The sequence below is a fragment of the Vipera ursinii genome, assembly GCF_947247035.1.
Source record: "Vipera ursinii genome assembly, chromosome: 1".
Classification (NCBI taxonomy): domain Eukaryota; kingdom Metazoa; phylum Chordata; class Lepidosauria; order Squamata; family Viperidae; genus Vipera; species Vipera ursinii.
Window position 1 is genome coordinate 242,745,201 of NC_139512.1, and position 18,834 is coordinate 242,764,034.

At 37.6% G+C, this 18,834-nt stretch overlaps 1 protein-coding gene across 2 annotated transcripts; it reads right to left on the minus strand.

Moving 5' to 3' along the window:
* Positions 1-958: 958 nt before the first annotated feature.
* RRAGD (Ras related GTP binding D) lies at positions 959-16,734 on the minus strand. Of its 2 annotated transcripts, none has more exons than XM_083379438.1 (7): positions 16,284-16,734; positions 11,631-11,920; positions 9,947-10,146; positions 7,820-7,934; positions 5,404-5,546; positions 3,709-3,857; positions 959-1,669 (listed from the first exon to the last, which is right to left on the minus strand). In XM_083379438.1, exons 1-7 carry the CDS (start codon positions 16,453-16,455, stop codon positions 1,518-1,520), a joined length of 1,221 nt encoding a protein of 406 aa, XP_083235564.1. In that variant the 5' UTR covers positions 16,456-16,734; the 3' UTR covers positions 959-1,517. The 2 variants fall into 2 exon arrangements, with proteins under 2 accessions (XP_083235564.1, XP_083235563.1); XM_083379437.1 differs by having other exon boundaries at positions 16,236-16,734.
* Between the last annotated feature and the right edge of the window lie 2,100 nt (positions 16,735-18,834).

Sequence of the window (18,834 nt, forward strand, 5' to 3'; positions counted from 1 at the left end):
ATGAGCATTTGAAATACTATTCTAACATTTTAAATCCACTCTTTGGAAAAACTAGAAACAATTTTATAAGAGCAAAAGAGAAAAGTGCCATAATTGCTGAATAAATCATCTCTTGCTTCTCAAAAGCTTTGGCTCCAGAAGGGTGATTTCCTTTAAGCTTCTTTTTCATTTGTAACTTCATAATTGGAAAGAACAAGCTGTCCTTAATTGCCCAATCATGTATCTAGCGTAAAGAAAATCAGAAGAAATTGATATACCCTTCAAACAGACAAAATGTCTGTTATACAGAATATATTCATAAAGATAAGCAAAACTAAGGAGAATCCTGAGATTAGGCATTATGATTTTTTAACTCAAAACAAGTATGTCTTCAGAACCTGATAACATTATGTTTACCAGAATTGTAGCAAGCATATGCAAAATCCATCAGTTCAAAATATTCAGTGTCTCTTTAGACTATGCTATTCAAGGAGCAAATAGGTAGTTTCCTGGAGTAAATCATCCAAACTGAACATGGTTTCAGGTATTCCAGCAAAGATGTTTCACATGAAACATCATCTTTGGAATACTGCAAACAGCTTCTGGAATTCTCAGAAATGTTCCAACAGAAAGTCAACTCTCCAATCTTTCAATGCTGGTTATTACCAATTAGTATTTCTACAAAATACTGGAGTTTTCTAGCACACCGATCTTGCAATTGAAGGCAAGATCGCTGTAGATCTCCTGCCTGTTGGTATACACTTTATGTAACTCTCAGGAGTAAACAATATCATTCAGCCTTAGATTTAAAAGTGACTGGAGATTTCTCTTCTGGAGTCATCCATAATAAATATTATATCCTTGTGCTTTACGCTTTCTGCACAAAATTATTGCAATTCCCATTTTAGTTAAATCAGGGTGCTTTTTTCCACTGTCATTCTCAAAAATGTAAAAATAAACAAACCAGACACAGCATGCATCCATTTCAAAATAAGTCTGTTTATCGAAAGGTACTTTTATGTAGACAATATAAAGAATAAAGAGGATTTTTCTCAGAATTTATGGAATGATTGGGGAGATACTCAATTTCAAATACTTTTTTTAAACAAAATTTTTAGTGTACCAGTAAGGACACCTAACAAATGTTTTTATTGCTATTGTACTATACTTTTAATTTCCAGCTTACAAGATGGAAAATAGATATTCACAGACTTGTTAAAAAAGTCACCTTACCATGTTTTCTTGATTGTTCATTTGTGTGCAGCATGTACGCTTACTATGATATATATTCCACTCAAGACTATACATAAAAAGTAATTTATCAAAAGTCCATTTTCATCATGAAATCAGGCAAAAGTGCAAAACAGGTCTGTCCTTAACATGAACACAGAGTATGATTTACAGTGTTTTGAAGAGTGGCTAGTGTGGAAAATTCCAACTGAAGTGTACACCAGTCCCATTTGTCTGCTGGTTCTCAAAGCTGGTGCCATTGCAGCGAATAATAGGCCTTAGTGCTACCAGTGGGCATCAGAGTTCAATTACAGTGGCATTCTAGGTGTGCCATTATGTGTGGCCCTTTTATTCTTCTGTACTTGGTTCTGATTCTTTTGTGCTTTGACTACTTTCATTCTCACTTCAAACACTTCGTGTATGGCCTTGCGGAAGCAGTGGAAGTTGTAGTCTATTAGTCCTAAGGGAAAATAAAACACACGTGAATCAGTTTGTTCAGTCTGAAAACCAAGAGGAGACGTGCTGAAGGTTTCACCTTCTCCAAAGATTCATGGGATGTAGGGCCACAGAGTAGCTTTTTCAATGCTAGTTCTCAGACTTTCGAATACTCTTGTCACAGACACGTCTGGCTCTTTCCCTCCTTGCATTTCCTAAGGTCTGAAAGTAGTCTTGTTCGGGTGTGCTTTTTAGCTTGGAGAATGGAGCAACTATTTTTTTATTATTTCTATTTCTATTTCTATTATTATTATTATTATTATTATTATTATTATTATTATTATTATTATTATTATTATTTATTATTATTATTATTACTATTATATTTGTTTTGTTGTTATTGTTGTTATTATTATCGTTATTATATTATTATTCTACTGTTTTTGTTTTGCTCCTTTGAGCTCCTGTCCAAAGTAAATATTATAGTATTTGTAATTTCCCCAAAGTAAAATATGAAAAACAAAATGATTTCCCGTAGTGCAACCATCATTCCCCCTCTTTTTTTCCCCTATTCAGGTTGCCTGATTTAAAAAAAAACCTTAAAACCTGAAAGTTTACAACAAATTTATCCACTAGATCTACTTTAGCATTATTTCAATGGGTTTTAGCTTAGTTTTAATCACCAGACAGTACTGCCATTATTTATTTACCAAACGAAAAAGAAAAAATCCTGGGCCCATGATTTAAAGTATGTATGATGCACATAGAGAAAGAGAAGAAGATTTTTTTTAAAATTGAGAAAGTATTTTCCAGAAGCTTTGGGGGAAGGAAACAAACAAACAAAGGGAAAAAAAACCTTTGGAAAGAATCCCAAAAGGTAATTTAGGCATATTTTTCCCTTTCAAGAACAGACTTCTGGGCAATTTTGAAACTTCTTGTAAGTATAAGAGTTTACTAAAAACCTGCATTACGATTCCCTGTTCTAAAATAAGTATGCAATTAAGGTGATTTTCTGTTCACTGGCCAATAAAAAGGAGCAAGCTATTTATTTATTCATTTACTTATTAATCAAATACATTTCTATCTTAGAAATTCTCCACAACCTCAAAGCAATGGATGTTGCACTCTCTCTTCCAATTTCCCCCCCTAACAATAAATTCATTTGGCTGAAAATGTGTAACTGGCCCAAAGTCACCAATTAGTTTCCATGGCTATGAATGGACCTAAAGCCGGTTTTCTCCTGTCCCACACTGCCACTCTCTCCACAGATCACTTAACTGTTTAATACATCCCAACAGCTTTACAAAGAAGAATGCAAATACACATTTTGATTAACCATTATGCTGACATATAAGACACATCAGTGGTGAGAAGAAAGAAGGAAGGAAAAGAAAATATAAGAAATATAATTTCATTCAGAATATTTTGATTTCTTGTGTTCATTTGGAAATTGTTATATGTATTTGCAGTGACTATATATAGCAGGAGTCTGCAAACTTGGCCCTTTTATAACTTGTGGACTTCAACTCCCAGAATTCCTCAGCCAGGCACGCTGGCTGAGGAATTCTGGGAGTTGAAGTCCACAAGTCATAAAAGGGCCAAGTTTGAAGACCCCTGCTATATAATAAAACATCAATTTAACCAATTATTTTGTTAGAGGAAATGTTCATTAAATCTAAATTTTCATCATTTGCCTCACCATTATTTACAGAATCTACATAATTAGAGGCGTAGTAAATTTTTTATCCTTTTAGGTACACAGCAAAATACAATGTCACAATCCAGTCATTATAATGTAGAATGTTGAAATTTACTCCACCCCATTCCCAATAGTATCTCAATTCTTACATTTACTAAATAGTTACACATTTTTTTGGTATTTCGATTTTGATGGGATACTGGTTTGAAGCATGCTAGCTGGGGAGCTGTGGGAGTTGAAGTCGATGTATCTTAAGGTTGCCACGGTTGAGAAACATTGTGTTACACTATGATTTAAGACAGGGAAACATTTTCTTACGAAGGAAAATAAGATTGTAGATATGTTTAGGCAAAGAAGTTGAATACCTTTTCTCTCAAAGCTTTCTTCTCTGACAAAGCAGACTAGTGCAAGGAACTTTGTCACTTCTTTTAGATAAAGGACTGTGGCATTGTTTAATTTTATAATTGCTGTTGATTCTTTATCATAAGGTGTTCCAGCACCATCTTTTTTGAGCCTTAATAGCAAAGGATTGTGAAAGAAAAGAGTTGGGATTAGAGGCTGTATTCTTCTTACATTATTGAAAGATAAATTACATATTATGGGTGCTTAAGAGAATATCCAAATATAATCTACTGAATTATAAAACAGATGTGATACTACTGGTGAACATAATCGCAGTAAATTAAAAGGATTCATATTAAACATAGCAATGGAATTATATGATACATAAAAGCATTACTAATACAGTGCTATAATGTTAACTTTTTAAGTTCCACAAAAAATTCTTAATATTAATACTAAGACCATAAACTAAGAATTGAAAATATACAGAATACAAAATATAGAAGAAATTAATCCACAATAATAAATATACAGCATATAAAATACTACAGAGAGCAACCTTTTATATTTTATTGCAGATAGCTTACTTGCAACAAACCACAATCTGCACATGCAGATTTTCTTGAATGATTTTAGCAATCATCGAAATCTATGGTAGTATAAAGAGAGAAGGTCTTCTTTTATTAAAAATCACTTAGACTTCATATTTCACAAAACAAAACTACACAAAAATACTGAATTTGGTTGAATAGCTAATTAACAATCAATCAAATTGCTTTGTTAGATATTCTACTTTTACTGCTCCAGTGGGCACCATTGCAACAGCTCAACTAGGTGTGATGGAAGCCACAAACAGAATACACTACTGCAAAATAAGTGTGAAGTACAGTAGCTGATTTAGATCTGCTTATAGATCTTGGTCAAAGAAATACTTTGGCCTCCACTGACTAAGATAATTTGATAATAACATCAAACTATATATCTATTTAGACCCCAAAATTAGTTTCTTATACTTCAGGGATGTTCTGAGAAATACAAAGTGATAACAAAAAGCAGAAAAACCTTCTCTCTGCTACCAATGGATAGCTACAATTCATTTATATTTTTTAGAAATTCCTTTTTAACATCAAATAATCTATTAACTATACAGAGGTTTTCTGAACATATGACTTACCACAGTATTGTTCCCCAATTCCTCTTGTATAACCAAATAAACTATCTAAAAAAATCAAGTGTCATATCTACTCAAAAGAAAAATCATCCTGAATTTAAACTTTTTTAAAAAAAGTTCAGAAATTAAGCAATCCCTTCTCCCTTCATTACCAGCTTCTCATCACATCTAAAACTATTCATCCATTTTAAGGATAAATTATTGGGAAATAAAGTACCCTTATTCTTATATCGTCTTCTTTATTAAGTTTTCTCCATGTCACCCCAACTCTTCCCACTCCAGGCAGTGCACATCAAGATTCATTGCAGGATTACCGTAATCCTTTTATGTTTGTGTGTCTATAAGTATGTGTACTTAAAGCACACAATATGACTGCTTGATTTTCAAAATAACTTAGACTATTTTCCCAACTTTGACAAAGACCAAATAGCATATTATTGTACAGGCAAATGTTAGGTTTTTCATTGCAAATACATTGCCATGTGATGATTATACAGTACATTAACTGCAAACAAGCACAAAGGATACCAAAAACACTCCAACTTACCCATAGATGGAGGAGATGTCAATGACAACATCTATCATATCACAGCTGAGCTCATAAGTTTGCATGTCCACGGGGGTGCTATCAGTTGCAATATAAATTTTACTTACTACATCAAAGAGAAATGCCTTCTCAATTCCAGAATTCTACAAGGAGACATGGATTTTGTTACAAGGAACTTAATATTTATATAATGCATAGTATCCTGCACATAATACACACACACAATTATATGTACACAAACACAATAATCCATCCATCCATCATATATAGAGCCTTGGTGGAGCAGTGGGCTAATGCCTCCTTAAGTAACACCAGCTGCCTGCAATTAGTGCAGGTTCGCGTCCCACCAGGCTCAAGGTTGACTCAGCCTTCCATCCTTCCGAGGTAGGTAAAATGAGGACCCTGATTGTTGGGGGCAATAAGCTGACTTTGTAATAATGCCGCTTGGGGGGGCGCGAAAGCCCTAATAAGCAGGCATATACATAGAATGAAGGCTATTGCTAAGCACATTTGATTTGTGCTTAGATTGTAAGCCGCCCTGAGTCTTCAGAGAAGGGCGGGATATAAATGGGATTAAAATAAATAAATAAATATATATATATATCTTCCATCCATCTTGGTGGAGCAGTGGGCTAATGCCTCCTTAAGTAACACCAGCTGCCTGCAATTAGTGCCGCTTGGGGTGTGTGTGAAAGCCCTAATAAGCAGGCATATACATAGAATGAAGGCTACTGCTAAGCTTGTAAGCCGCCCTGAGTCTTCGGAGAAGGGCGGGATATAAATGGAATTAAAATAAATAAATAAAATCTATGTCAATCATCTTCTCTCTCACACGCATTTTCTCCATATTATATAACACCGTATATATTAACATAGGTGGCCAGAGATGGTAAGAGTTAGGATATAAATTTAAATAATATAAAATAATATACTGCACAATAGGATTATTTGGGCTGTTTTCTGTCAATATTCATACTCAGTTGTAACCCTGAGATGGAACTAGTTGCTCTTCTTGATGACCTTTGGGGGATCAGAATAGAAGTACTACACCATCCTGGCCTTCTTTAATCTCTTAGCAACCTTTGATACCATCGTTAATGGTATCTTTCTGGACTGGATTAGGGGACTGAGAGCGAGTGGTATGATGTTCCCATGGTGCTCTGTCCAGAGCTGGCTCTGGTTAGTGATAGAGAAAGACTGCCCCCAAGGCCCCTGCTTTGCGGGTTCCTTTGGGCTTTAATCTCTCACCACTTCTATTCTGAATCTATATGAAGCTGATAGGGAGCTAATCTGCCAGCACATCTCTGTGACTTCTGGAGCTCAATTACGCCTCTCCACCCCAGGCCAGCAGAGTAATGCAACTGAGATTCTTTCCTGACATCTGGAAGCGGTGGGGGTCTGAATGAGGGAAAGAACTCAGCTGAACTCTGGCAAAACTAAGTAGTAGTGAGTTTTGAGATCCTTCCACTTCTGAAGGTTTTCCATCCCTACCTTGGAATGCACTTTCAGTCCCCCAGAGAAAGCTGGTTTTGTATTTTGGGAAGGCTCCTGAACTTGTAACTTCTGCTCAATAAACAAGTGGCAGTCATCTTTGCACAGATTTGTTTTGGGCACCAATTCTTCCTGGACTGGTCATGGTGATAAATATCTCAGTCTCCTCCCACTGGATTACTGTGATATACAGGCAGTCCTCGACTTACAACAGTTCATTTAGTGACCGTGAACTGACTAGTTCACAGGTCTGCAACCCGCGGCTCCGGAGCCGCATGCGGCTCTTTCAGCCATCTCCTGCGGCTCCCAGTCCTCTGCCATGTGCAGTCCAAAAAAAAAAAAGTGGCACTAAAAAAGTTCAACCAATCAATTCAAATATGCAGGGTAGGTGCATATCTCGCCTTGGCTCCACTCTTCAGTCAAACCCTGTTCTGCGCATGTGCGCATGTATGCACATGCGCACACATTTTTTGCAGCTCCCAGTTTTTCCTTTTGTGAGGGAACCGGTTCCGAGTGGCTCTTTCACTGTTTCAGGTTGCTGACCCCTGGCCTAGTTGTTTAGTTATTGTTTCAGTGATTCTAATAGCATGTGCATTATTGTTTTGGTTTTAAGCTTGTGTGCCACCTAGAATCATTTTGGTGTGATGGGCACCAATATAATGAAACTACTCATTCATTCAAGGCAGGAACTAGTGGATAAATAAGTGGTCTTCAGATCCCAGGTTATAAGCTATCATTATTTTATAAACACCGTATATTTGGTAAAATAATGAATGCTGGAATGCACAGCACTTTTGGTGTTTCATACAGAATCGCATAATGACTCAAATAGCAGCAATATTTTTAAAAACGTCAAAAAGTAAAATGTGCTTTTGCAATAAACATGAAAAACGTAGGAAATACATGCACATGCAAACATATTTACCGAGACAAAAATGTTAAGCAGATTTTCCAAAGTTGGGAGCTGTGGAATTAATTTCTGAACCACTTTGCTGAATGCTTCAAATATAGAATGATCGTATATACTTGTCAAATAAAAGCTGGAAAAAGAAAAATAATCAATATATTCATTTGAAGTAAACACCTGTGAAGAGTTTAATTAAAAATATAAAAAGATGCTGAAAAAAATAACATAATATTCTATACGGGTTGTTTTATAAGCCATGCAGAATGTATTGATGGACGGCAAAGTAGAAACCGATGGAAGGGCAAAAAACAGAGCATTGGATTAAAAATATCTCTCGAAATTGTGACTTGATCTCACAATTTTCAAGGAATTTATTTTCACCAGATAGTGGACTAATGATAACATGGCTCATGTGCTGCCTAATTAGTCTTATAGAAGTGATGTTTCTATAATGAAATACAGGTAGAAGTAGTCTTTGACTTATGACTGGTCACTTAATGACTGTTCAGAGTTACAACCTACCTAAAAAGGAGAATTTATGACCCAATCCAAATTTCTGACGGTTGGGCCCTCCCTGTGGTCACATAACTGCACTTCAGGCACTTGGCAACATGGGTACATTTGCACATCCTGCGGTCATGTGACCGCGCCATATGATGGTTTTACCAAAAACTGGAACTTATTTCAAGTTTTAGGCCAAACCACACCAAAGTGAACAATGAGTTCACTTAACAATCACAGCAATTGCATTTACATCCACCATATTCACTTAACAACCGCCACAAAAATGTTGGCCCATTATGACATATAACTGTAACGGTCAGGATACATTACAGTCGTATGTCAGGGACTACCTGGAGTCCTTTGTTAACAATAACTGGGACTGGTAACTCATTAGCTAACCAATGCAGTTGTAACACACAATATCACATGACCAGGTTGATTTATGACAGCAGTTCAGAACATCAGTGTGATATTACATGATTGTTATTTGCAACATCCTGCTGGCTTCCCCACTGACTTTGCTTATTGGAAGCTGAAGATTGCAAAGGGTGATCAGGTGACTGCAACCATTGTTAACTGCAAGCTGATTGCCAAGCACCCAAATTGCGACCACATGACTAGAGGGATACTGCAACGCCTGCAACCTTTGAGGACTGGTCTTAAGTTTTATTTATATGGTAGCCTGGGTTCAAGACCCAACTGCGTACGATGGAATGAGCTCCAAGTTACTTGCCCCAGCTCCTGCCAACTTAGCAGTTTGAAAGCATGCAAATGCAAGTAGATAAATAGGTACCACTTCGGTGGGAAGGTAACAGCACTCTGTGACATCATGCTGGCCACATGACCATGGAAATGTCTTTGGACAGCACTGGCTCAGTGGCCTTGAAACGGAGATGAGCACTGCCCCCTAAAGTCGGCAATGTCTAGCGGAGTAAAATCCGCAGGAACTCCTTTACCTTTACATACCTACATTCTCAATATAGTTTTCTCCAAGTCAGGACCATCAACAACTTTGAGGCTAGTAAAATGTATCGCTCTAGCACAGCCTTCTTCCCCAAAGTGATGCTCATTAGAAGTATACAACTGGGAATCAATAATATATACAATATATACAAGCTGGCCTGGCCTGATGGGATGAGGTTGGGTTTTATTAATGTGTTTTAACCTACTTTTTAATGTGTTTTAACTTATTCGTGGGCATTTTGTTTAATCTTTTTTAATTTTTGTAACTTGTTTTTTAATATGTATTGCCCTGTTCACCGCCCTGAGTCCTTCGGGAGAAGGGCGGTATAAAAATAAAATAAAATAAAATAAAATAAAATAAAATAAAATAAAATAAAATAAAATAAATAAAATAAATAAAATAATAAAATAAAATAAAATAAAATAAAATAATTAAATAATTAAATAAATAAATAAATAAATAAACTGGAATACTTGCCTCCGTCTATTAAAAAAACCCCTAATTTTAATGTTTTAAGCCTGGCTACACCAGCAAACATTTATTATATTTGGTAGTAAATACTATAACAATAAGCTTACTAAGACTTTTATCAAGTTTGACACGATAGCACTTCTTTTAATGTTACTTGTACTTTCCTTTTTCTCCCCAGCAAACTCCAGTCACTGTACTTTTCTCACCTCAAGTGGATTTTTTCTAGTCCAGCGTCGGCAAGATCATCATTAGCCCGCTGATGAATGTCTCTTTGTGTTTCAATCTTGTGATCATCAGACAAACCATCTACTTTGTGAATAAATATTTCAAAGTTTATATCTGGATTTACTTTATATGCTCTTGTCACAGTAAGGTGCAATCTAGCTAATGCTTCCATATAGTCATCCTAAAAAAAGAATTGGATAAAACACATGACTTAAAATTTCAGCCTGAATTGTTTTTTACTCAAAAAGCATTACATGAAACCCTCATTCCATTAGAATAGTATTTCATTAATAAAAAAGTATAAGACAGAATATTTCATTGAGTTATTAATCATTAATTCTCTCTCTTCTATTTAAAGACTACAAACACCTTAAGACTATCTAATCCAGTATTCTATTTCCACATTGGCCAACACTCATGCTGTTATTCTCTTGCAGCTGTTGCTAAGATACCACGCACTTGACATTGGGGATAATACATAGATATCATCACTTATAATCACCAAAAGCTTTAACCTTCCTCATTTCCCTTATTTAAACAGTTCCTTAACCCGACATGTTGATTTCTCATTATATACTGTATATGTTACATTTATACCATACCTTTCCTCAAAATACTTGAGCTGATATACTTAGCACTCCTTTCTCTATTTTGTCTCCACAAAAATAATTTGTAAAGTTGGGCACACTGATGCAGTGTGAGAGTAGTTGAGAAGCTGAGAGTGGATCTGAATTTGGATAATCTTAGGCACTATACCACACCAGCACAAACCTTAATCCATAATTATGGATTATATGTACATGTAACCCTCAGGTTACGGCCACATTTGGGACCAGAATTTTGCTTGCTAAGGAAGGTAGTTGTGATTTTATGACCTTTTTGGCAAGGTTGTCAAGTAAATCACTGCAGTTGTTAAGTGAGTTGTGTGATTATTAAGTAAATCCAGCTTCCCACATTGACTTTGTCTGAAGCCAATAGGAAGGTCACAAATGGTGATCACATGATCCTGGGACTTGCAACCATCTTAAATACATGCTGGTTGCTAAGTGCCGGAATTTGATCATGGGGATGCTGCAATGGACAATGCGAGGACTGGTCATAAGACACATCTTTTCAGTGTCCTTGTTTAGCAGCGGAAATTCTGTCCCAATTGTGGTGATGAGACTAGATGTAATCATTTCTATGTTTATTGCAGAAATAGGTAACTTTAGAAACTGCAGAAAGTTCATTACATTGAAGGATTACATATTTGGAAGCAGAAGTGCAAGCAATCAAAGGTATTTGTGCGGTAGTATCTAAATAAAAACAGAATATACAGCAAAATCCAAATGAGTCCCTTTTATGATAAAAGACTTATTCTTCACACGAGGGTGAGAATTCTGGTTTCTCTACAGTTGTAACAGTTGCTAATCTCACTGCATTTCTCAGCTCCAATAACACTTAAGAAAAGGGTGTAAAAAGGTGGACTGTACTGCAGCGATAATCCAGGATATGGAAAAAGAGTCTTGTTGTAAAAGGAAAGCTTTCAGTTCTCTAGAGAGTCACTTTCTACTTAACTTGCCATCATCTATTCTATTCCTCTACTGTCGTGTTCATTTGTGCAAATTCAAGGTTTGAGGATGATTTAAAAGTCAGATTGGTCTAACATCACCATCTTCTCCTTACCTGAGAATCAATCACAAATATCAATGCTCCAGTGCCACGAAAAATCATTTCATAGTCAAACGTAGGATCAAAAAAATCAATTTGGCCGGGAAAGTCCCATATCTGAAAGTTAACAAAGGAGCTGTTGGAAACATCTTCTCGGCAGATCTTGTTAGTACTCTCCAAAAATAGAGTTTCATTTGGTGACATTTTATGAAAAACAACTTTCTGAATAGAAGACTTTCCACTTCTTCTCAGTCCCATGAGGAGGATTCTTGGCTTAACTTCAGTACTAAAAGGATCACTGAAATCTAGAAACGAAAAAAAAAAACAGATTTTTTTTAAAGTTTATACTATCCCTAATGCACAAAACTATGTCTCATAGTCAAACCCAATTTCAATTTCAATTTATTATTTTAACTCTTTGCAATCCAAGGACTCTTTCTTTTCTGGTGCCAAAAAGAGCAGCTTAATTTGAAATGATCGATATTTATCTTTAAATAGTATTTTTCCAGCTATTTTTCTGTCTCTCCCTGCTAGTTTAAAAAAACTCACATCTCACAAAATAAACCAAAGTGTGGAAATAAATGCAGATTAATTAGAACGTCATATGACAGATGCCTTACCATGTTCCAATCTCACAGATCTGCAAACTTTAATAATGAGATGAATTAAAGTTTATAGCTCTGTGTGTGTGTGTGTGTGTGTGTGTGTGTGTGTGTGTGTGTGTCCCACCTTGGTTTGTTTCAACGTATGGAGGCGAACTTACCAATGCTCCCTTTAGAAACTTTAGGTAACACTGAATCATAGGAATACATCTGTTAAAGAACCTGGAAAAGTATACCTATTTCTGTGGCATATATACTCAAAATATTTATGTTCAAGTGCTCCTCAAAACACTGTTATTAAAAACAATTTTTGCTTGAGTATCTACTGCATGTCTACTATGTTACTTAATACAGCCTCTCTGAAACAAGAGAGAAAAAATTCTTTCTATGCATTCATATCAGAACACACTTACAAACCATAATATTTAAGGCTATACCTAACATTTGAAGCAGTTCTATCTGTTCTCAGCAAAGACAAAGAGAATTTAGACTAAAAGGAAAATATTCCATGTGTTCCTGAAAGTGTTGCAAAAACTATTTTCTGCTTAAAGCCCAAAAGTTTAGCTCTGCTGATCCATTTTAAAAAAAATTCTCTGTAAAAGTACCTACATAAGTGTATGTGGAGTGCCATCATTCCAATGTATTGGTTTTATTTAAAAAAAAACCTCACCACACAAAACCAACAGGACAACTGTCTGGAGTGCTTGGAGATTGACATTCACAGCTGCAGAGGAATTCTGAACCCTTCTATGGCTCTTGCCTTTTATGGATCTGAAATCAGCCTTCCTTAAAATTTCATGTCTTTCTGATACATGCACTCTGCCTGCACATTGAATACCTGCACCACTGTACAATTTTAAAAGTTTGCTTAAATGTTTTCTCCAAGTTGTATTAGGCTATCAATCCCTTAACTAAGCCTTTTCTTTTTGTATATGACAAACACAAAAAAAGATCCATGTAACAAACTGATCACCAACTATGAATTCCACACTAATGCTAGGACTTCTCATTATTGTTGTCAGTCACATGCACATTTCTTTCCCTCTTCCCTCCCCCTTCTCTTCCTGTTCTTTCCCACAAAACACAACTACAACGGACAATACTTGCTGATCTATATGTTCCCTCTTCAAACCCTCAGTGAATGCTCTCTCAAAGCAAAGGGAAACAGAAAAACAGAGTCATGTAGTAATCTTTGAAAGATCTCACCTTTCAGAGCATTAGCTGCCTATAGTATCCATCTTTATTTATAAACATTGTGGGAGCACAAGTGTTTTGAATTTCCTTTTTAAATGAAAGATGGGTTTGTGTGTAAATATACCTTTTTAACTGTAAGCTGTATATGTAAACAAATATATAGGTATGTTGTAGAAATGTAAAAGGCCATTTCTTTGCAAATCACCTTGGAGATTTGGGATATTTGTGTGTATGTGAAAACTGAGTTAGCCGCCTATTCAGACTTAAGTCCTGTACAATTGTGTACTTGTTGTTTTACTTCTAAAATATATGTAGAGTACAAGAAGTTGAAACTCAAATACTTTGGCCACCTAATGAGAAGGAAGGACTCACTGGAGAAGAGCCTAATGCTGGGAAAGATTGAGGGCAAGAGAAGAAGGGGACGACAGAGAATGAGGTGGCTGGATGGAGTCACTGAAGCAGTAGGCGTGAGCTTAAATGGACTCCAGAAGATGGTAGAGGACAGGAAGGCCTGGAGGAACGTTGTCCATGGGGTCACGATGGGTTGGACACGACTTCGCAGCTAACAACAAGAATTACAGTATTTATTTTTATTATTTTATACCCATCTCACTATTAACTACTTTTTTGGTGAAATAATTGAATCAAAGAGTTTGAGCTGAACTTGGAAAATTACTAAATCTTAGTTCACTGGGGCAAATGCATACATTCTCAGCCTACATACAGACTTAATATTCCACCTACAATATTAACCACAATTCCAAGATTTTTGTAAAATGTAGCTTGTTAATGTTTGCAAAGTGTCTCTGCTCTGACATTCTGCAAAAAATAAAAGTAAAAGCCCATTTGCTAAAAAAAAAAATCCAGTCCCAATATCACGACCGATTAAAAATTTAGAACACATCCTACGTTCTCTGCAAATGCATGACACAAATATATGTTTCAATCTAGTACACTCACATACTGGTAGTTAGGGAAATCTTGCCCACTCATCTTAATCTTAGCGTCATTCTATTCTCCTATTAAAGGCCAACTATAAGCTATCCCAGCTCAAAGTCAATCTCCATTCGGTTATTAAATTCCCTGCCAATTTTCAAAAACCTGCTCCTAAATGACCTCTGTTTTCAGGGTCTTCATTTATTCCAAGCTTTCACCTTCGTCTCTCACTTAATACTTTTGTTTTTGCTCAGCACACACTTAAATTTCGCTTTACAGCATCCTCATTCAGTTGCTTCCCTATCCCCAAGTCCCATCTCTTTGCTCCCAAACCTTAGTTCCTCATCCACAGTCTTTCTCCACTAGTGTTGCCAGAGTTTGTGGCCACGAGAAAAATATTAGGTTCCCTATTAAGGAGCAGAATTACTAAGGAAAATTCTTCGGATTTCTGCTGTCCAGATTTGGCAGGCCTGGCAAAACCATACTGGGTGGCCAGCAAAGCTCAAGAAAAGAGGGCCAAGAAAATGAATGGCTGGGAAGCAATTTTTCCCCCCGTTTCTTCTTAAAATCCCAAACTAGGAACAATTGTGTGTTTTTCTGTGTCTCCTATCCTTTCTCTTCTCTACAGCAGTAACAGGAAAGAAAAGGAGCAGCGAGGATTGTGGGAAAAAATTCTAAGAGACAAGAGATGGAAAACTGAGTTTGTTTTCCACTTTACATTCTACTTCATTTCCTTTAGAATGGATTATGTTAGATGTAAGAAAGGGTTCCGCTATAGTAGCAAAAGGGCATACTTCTTAAAAGAGGGTAAAACCAGGGCCTTTTTTGGCCAAAAGGCTCCATTATTTAAAGGAATCCCTAAACATCCTAACTATCGTGACAGTGTTTTTTCCCTGTAAAACCATACCAACTTCCAATCTGCAAAAATAGGGAGCCCAGTTTTTGTCTTTAGAGATTCTGGTACTATATACATATACATATATACACATACACATACACATACACATACACACACACACACACACACACATATATATATATATATATATATATATATATATATATATATATATATATATATATATATATATATATATATATATATATATATATATATATATATATATATATATATCTCATAGCTATAACAGGAAAGGCTGCACCTAAGACTAAGGCTTAAAGGTCTGTTGTAGGGGAAACTAGGCAGAGCAAGTTCCTGAATGAATGGTGAATACGAGTTTAATTTCAAAAATAAGTATCTTGCACCCTCTACTTTAGCTGTTTGTCCTCAGCTTTTCGAGGCATTGTATCTCACTGCCTGTGGTGAAATCAGATTTAAGGACTGGCCTGTAATGACTCTGGAATGCCGCAATCCATGGTGGGATGGAAGGGAACCATCTTTGCTTTTCCCTTCAAGCCAGCTGATTCCCCGTTTCTTCCACCCCCACCCCCCAATTTCCCCACAGAAAGGCTGCGTTCACATGGCACACCGAACTGTAAAGGAGAGCAGCGAGTTAGCTTGACCTTATAGTGAGAAGGCAGACAATTACTTGGGTAAACTGACCCACCCGGCCATTCGGTTAACCACCAATAAAAAAGGGGGCAAATGGTAGGGTACAGTTCCCACCCACCCACCCGGGAATCAAATATTTCGAAGATGGGAGGAGCCCAACTTTAACTCCCATTCGCCCCCGGCCTTACTCGATCCCTGCTGCCCCATCCTCCTCTCTCGGGCGCCCTCTCCAAGGGGCGCAGCCACGGCGGGCCGCCTCCTTGGCCTTCTGCCCTCCTCCCCTCCCCAAAGAAAGGGCCTGGCAGCAAAGTCGCCACAACCGGCTGCTCGCTCTTCCTTCGTCCTCCCTCCGTTGCAACCGCGGGAACTACTTACACGCCCCGTCCCCGCTTTTCTCGTGGTCGCCATCCGAGAAAGACTCACTCTCATCCCCATAGTCTGCTAGCCCGACAATCTCGTCCTCCTCCTCTTCTTCTTCTTCTTCCTCCTCCTCCTCTTCTTCCTCGTCTTTTTCCTCCTCCTCCTCCTCCTCCTCTTTTTCCTCCGCTCCTTCGTTCTCCTGCTGCTCCTTCAGCTTCCCCGGCGCCTCGCTCATCCTGATCCCAGCCGGGCTTCGTCCTCGCCGAGCACCGCTTTCCCCGCGGCGTCGCCCTTCCAGCTTGCCTCTCCGGGGAACTCGAGCCTAAATTGATTGTTTCTTTCTTTCTTTCTTTCCTTCCTTCCTTCCTTCCTTCTTTTTCTTCCTCCTCGTCGCAGTTGTCAAAGGAAAGTCAGCCAAGGCCTTGCAGTCCCTCCCAGAGGAGAGAAACTGCGTGACCCAAGTCACCTGACAGACACACGCATACATACACACACAGACTCGCTCATGGAGTAACATAATAGTTAGGCGCACAGAAGCGAGAACCCTCGTGGCTGCGGGGAGGGGCCGCTGCCCAGGAGCGCGCACCCTTTTTTTTTGCTTTTGGGGGGGGGATCGGTAGGTAAACGTAAAAGGCTGCTCGGGGTGGAGGGTGCCTCCGAATGGCCTCTCCTCCCTTCCCTCAAACATGCGCTGTAGTAGTTTTATAACGGTTAACAGTGAATGAAAGGGGGGTGGGAGGAAAAACACCTCTGCTTATGCTCGAAGGCGGCATAAAGTGAAAAGATTCGCTGCGGGATTCGTCTCGGCAGCTGAGCCGCTAGGAAAGGACAAGATACACGATTGTTTAATAAAAGGCAAGGCACGGAACATTTATAGAGTGTACCCTTTATTACTTTATTGGCTTCCAAAGAGACCAGAATTAAGAGCTGGCATCTGCAATACTATATACAATTCTCTCTCTCTCTCTCTCTCTCTCTCTCTCTCTCTCTCTCTCTGTGTGTGTGTGTGTGAGAGAGAGAGAGAGAGAGAGAAGCCTTCGATGGTAAAACTTAACTAGTGAGTAAGCGTGCTTGTAGTCATACTACAAATGCCAGTGTTGCATAGAATCAGCCTATCCGGGGTTCTGTTTTTTTTTTTAAAGGGCGATTTCACATAGGGCTGAGGTTATGAATTTGCTTCCGTTCATGCTCTCCCATTGTGTTGGTGCCTTTGTGTGCCCCGCGCAACGCGGACAGACTGCTATATCCCGTAGTACTACTCTGATCTGAATCACGTGACTGCGATAGAAGAAGGGACCTGACCAGCTGCTTCACCCATTGGGATGCGTTGCTTTTTTGTTTTTGTTTTTCGTCCAGTTTCCGGCCTGATCTGGCTCGTTGTTTTTTGTTTTTTTTTGAACTCCGCCTTTCTTTTCTCGTCTTTTCTCCCCCATCCCAAACGTGGTCCTGTTCAGTTAAGATTTTGGATAGTTTTAGATAGTTATTTTTGTAACCCTGTATTCAGTTCTGGGAAGTGGGGGAGGGGGGTGGTTGGGGGGTGGGTTTGTATTGTAAAACCTTTTAATAAAACCTTTTAATAAAAAAAGAAAGATTGTGGATAGTTCTCCTGCTGAGAGACAGACAAGTCCAAGTTCCTTTTACACAGTTTCTTTCCAACATTAAGGGCAGAAAGGAAGAAAAAAACAATTGATCAAAGTTAATTAGAAACCTTCTTTTAGATTCCAAAAATATCTCTGCAGTATCATTTTGAGTTTCAGCATGTTTTACTATATGTTTACTATTTTATTGTAAAATATATTGCTGAGTTGTAAAGGTCTTTCGTGTGAGCTGTGATCTCTTGAGAAAATTTGCTGTGCTCTGTATATTTACTGGTAAATGGGGGAGATATAGAGATATAAAAATCCAAAAATCCATGCAACATTATATTGTCCATAAACAGGTATGTGACTAAGTAAGGAAATTATTCTCAGAGCTTAGACATAACAAATGCATGCCTTGGGATCTATAATGGCCTTATGTCTTTTGAACTGCATTGGCTGTTTTAGCTCTATATTTTAATACTAATACTGTGAAATGTAGAGAGTGATATACAAATTAGAAAATATTCTTGTATAGTACAAGCATGAGTATTCACTTCATTTGCTAATTGAGGTCCTTTGGGTAAGTAAGAAAATTATGTGAAGAAGAAACAATTCAGCATGCCAAAACTGGACTGAAAATGAAAATTGGGTTATCTTGAATCCTACATGTGTACTCATTTTCATCTTTTTCATTCCAAAATAGAGAACAGAAAAGAAAGTGACAGACAGGCTTGAGGATACACTTCATCAAGAGACTTTTGGATCTTCAAAAACTCTTCTATTCTTCCTACTTATGACATAACCAACAAAGCAATTTGCATCAAAAATATAGTGCTGAAAGAAAAATCTTTATCAAGGTCCAGTCTAAGCTGGGAATAAACAAAATGGAGACCGATTTAGAAAGAAGGTTGTAGTTGGAAGAGCAGCGCCAGACAAAAAGATGGCTCTGGGAAAACTGACCACATGTAGTAAGGAGTGGTGGTTTTTCTACCTTCTTGAGCTTTTGTTTGGAGTTGTTCCTGTGGCATGAACTT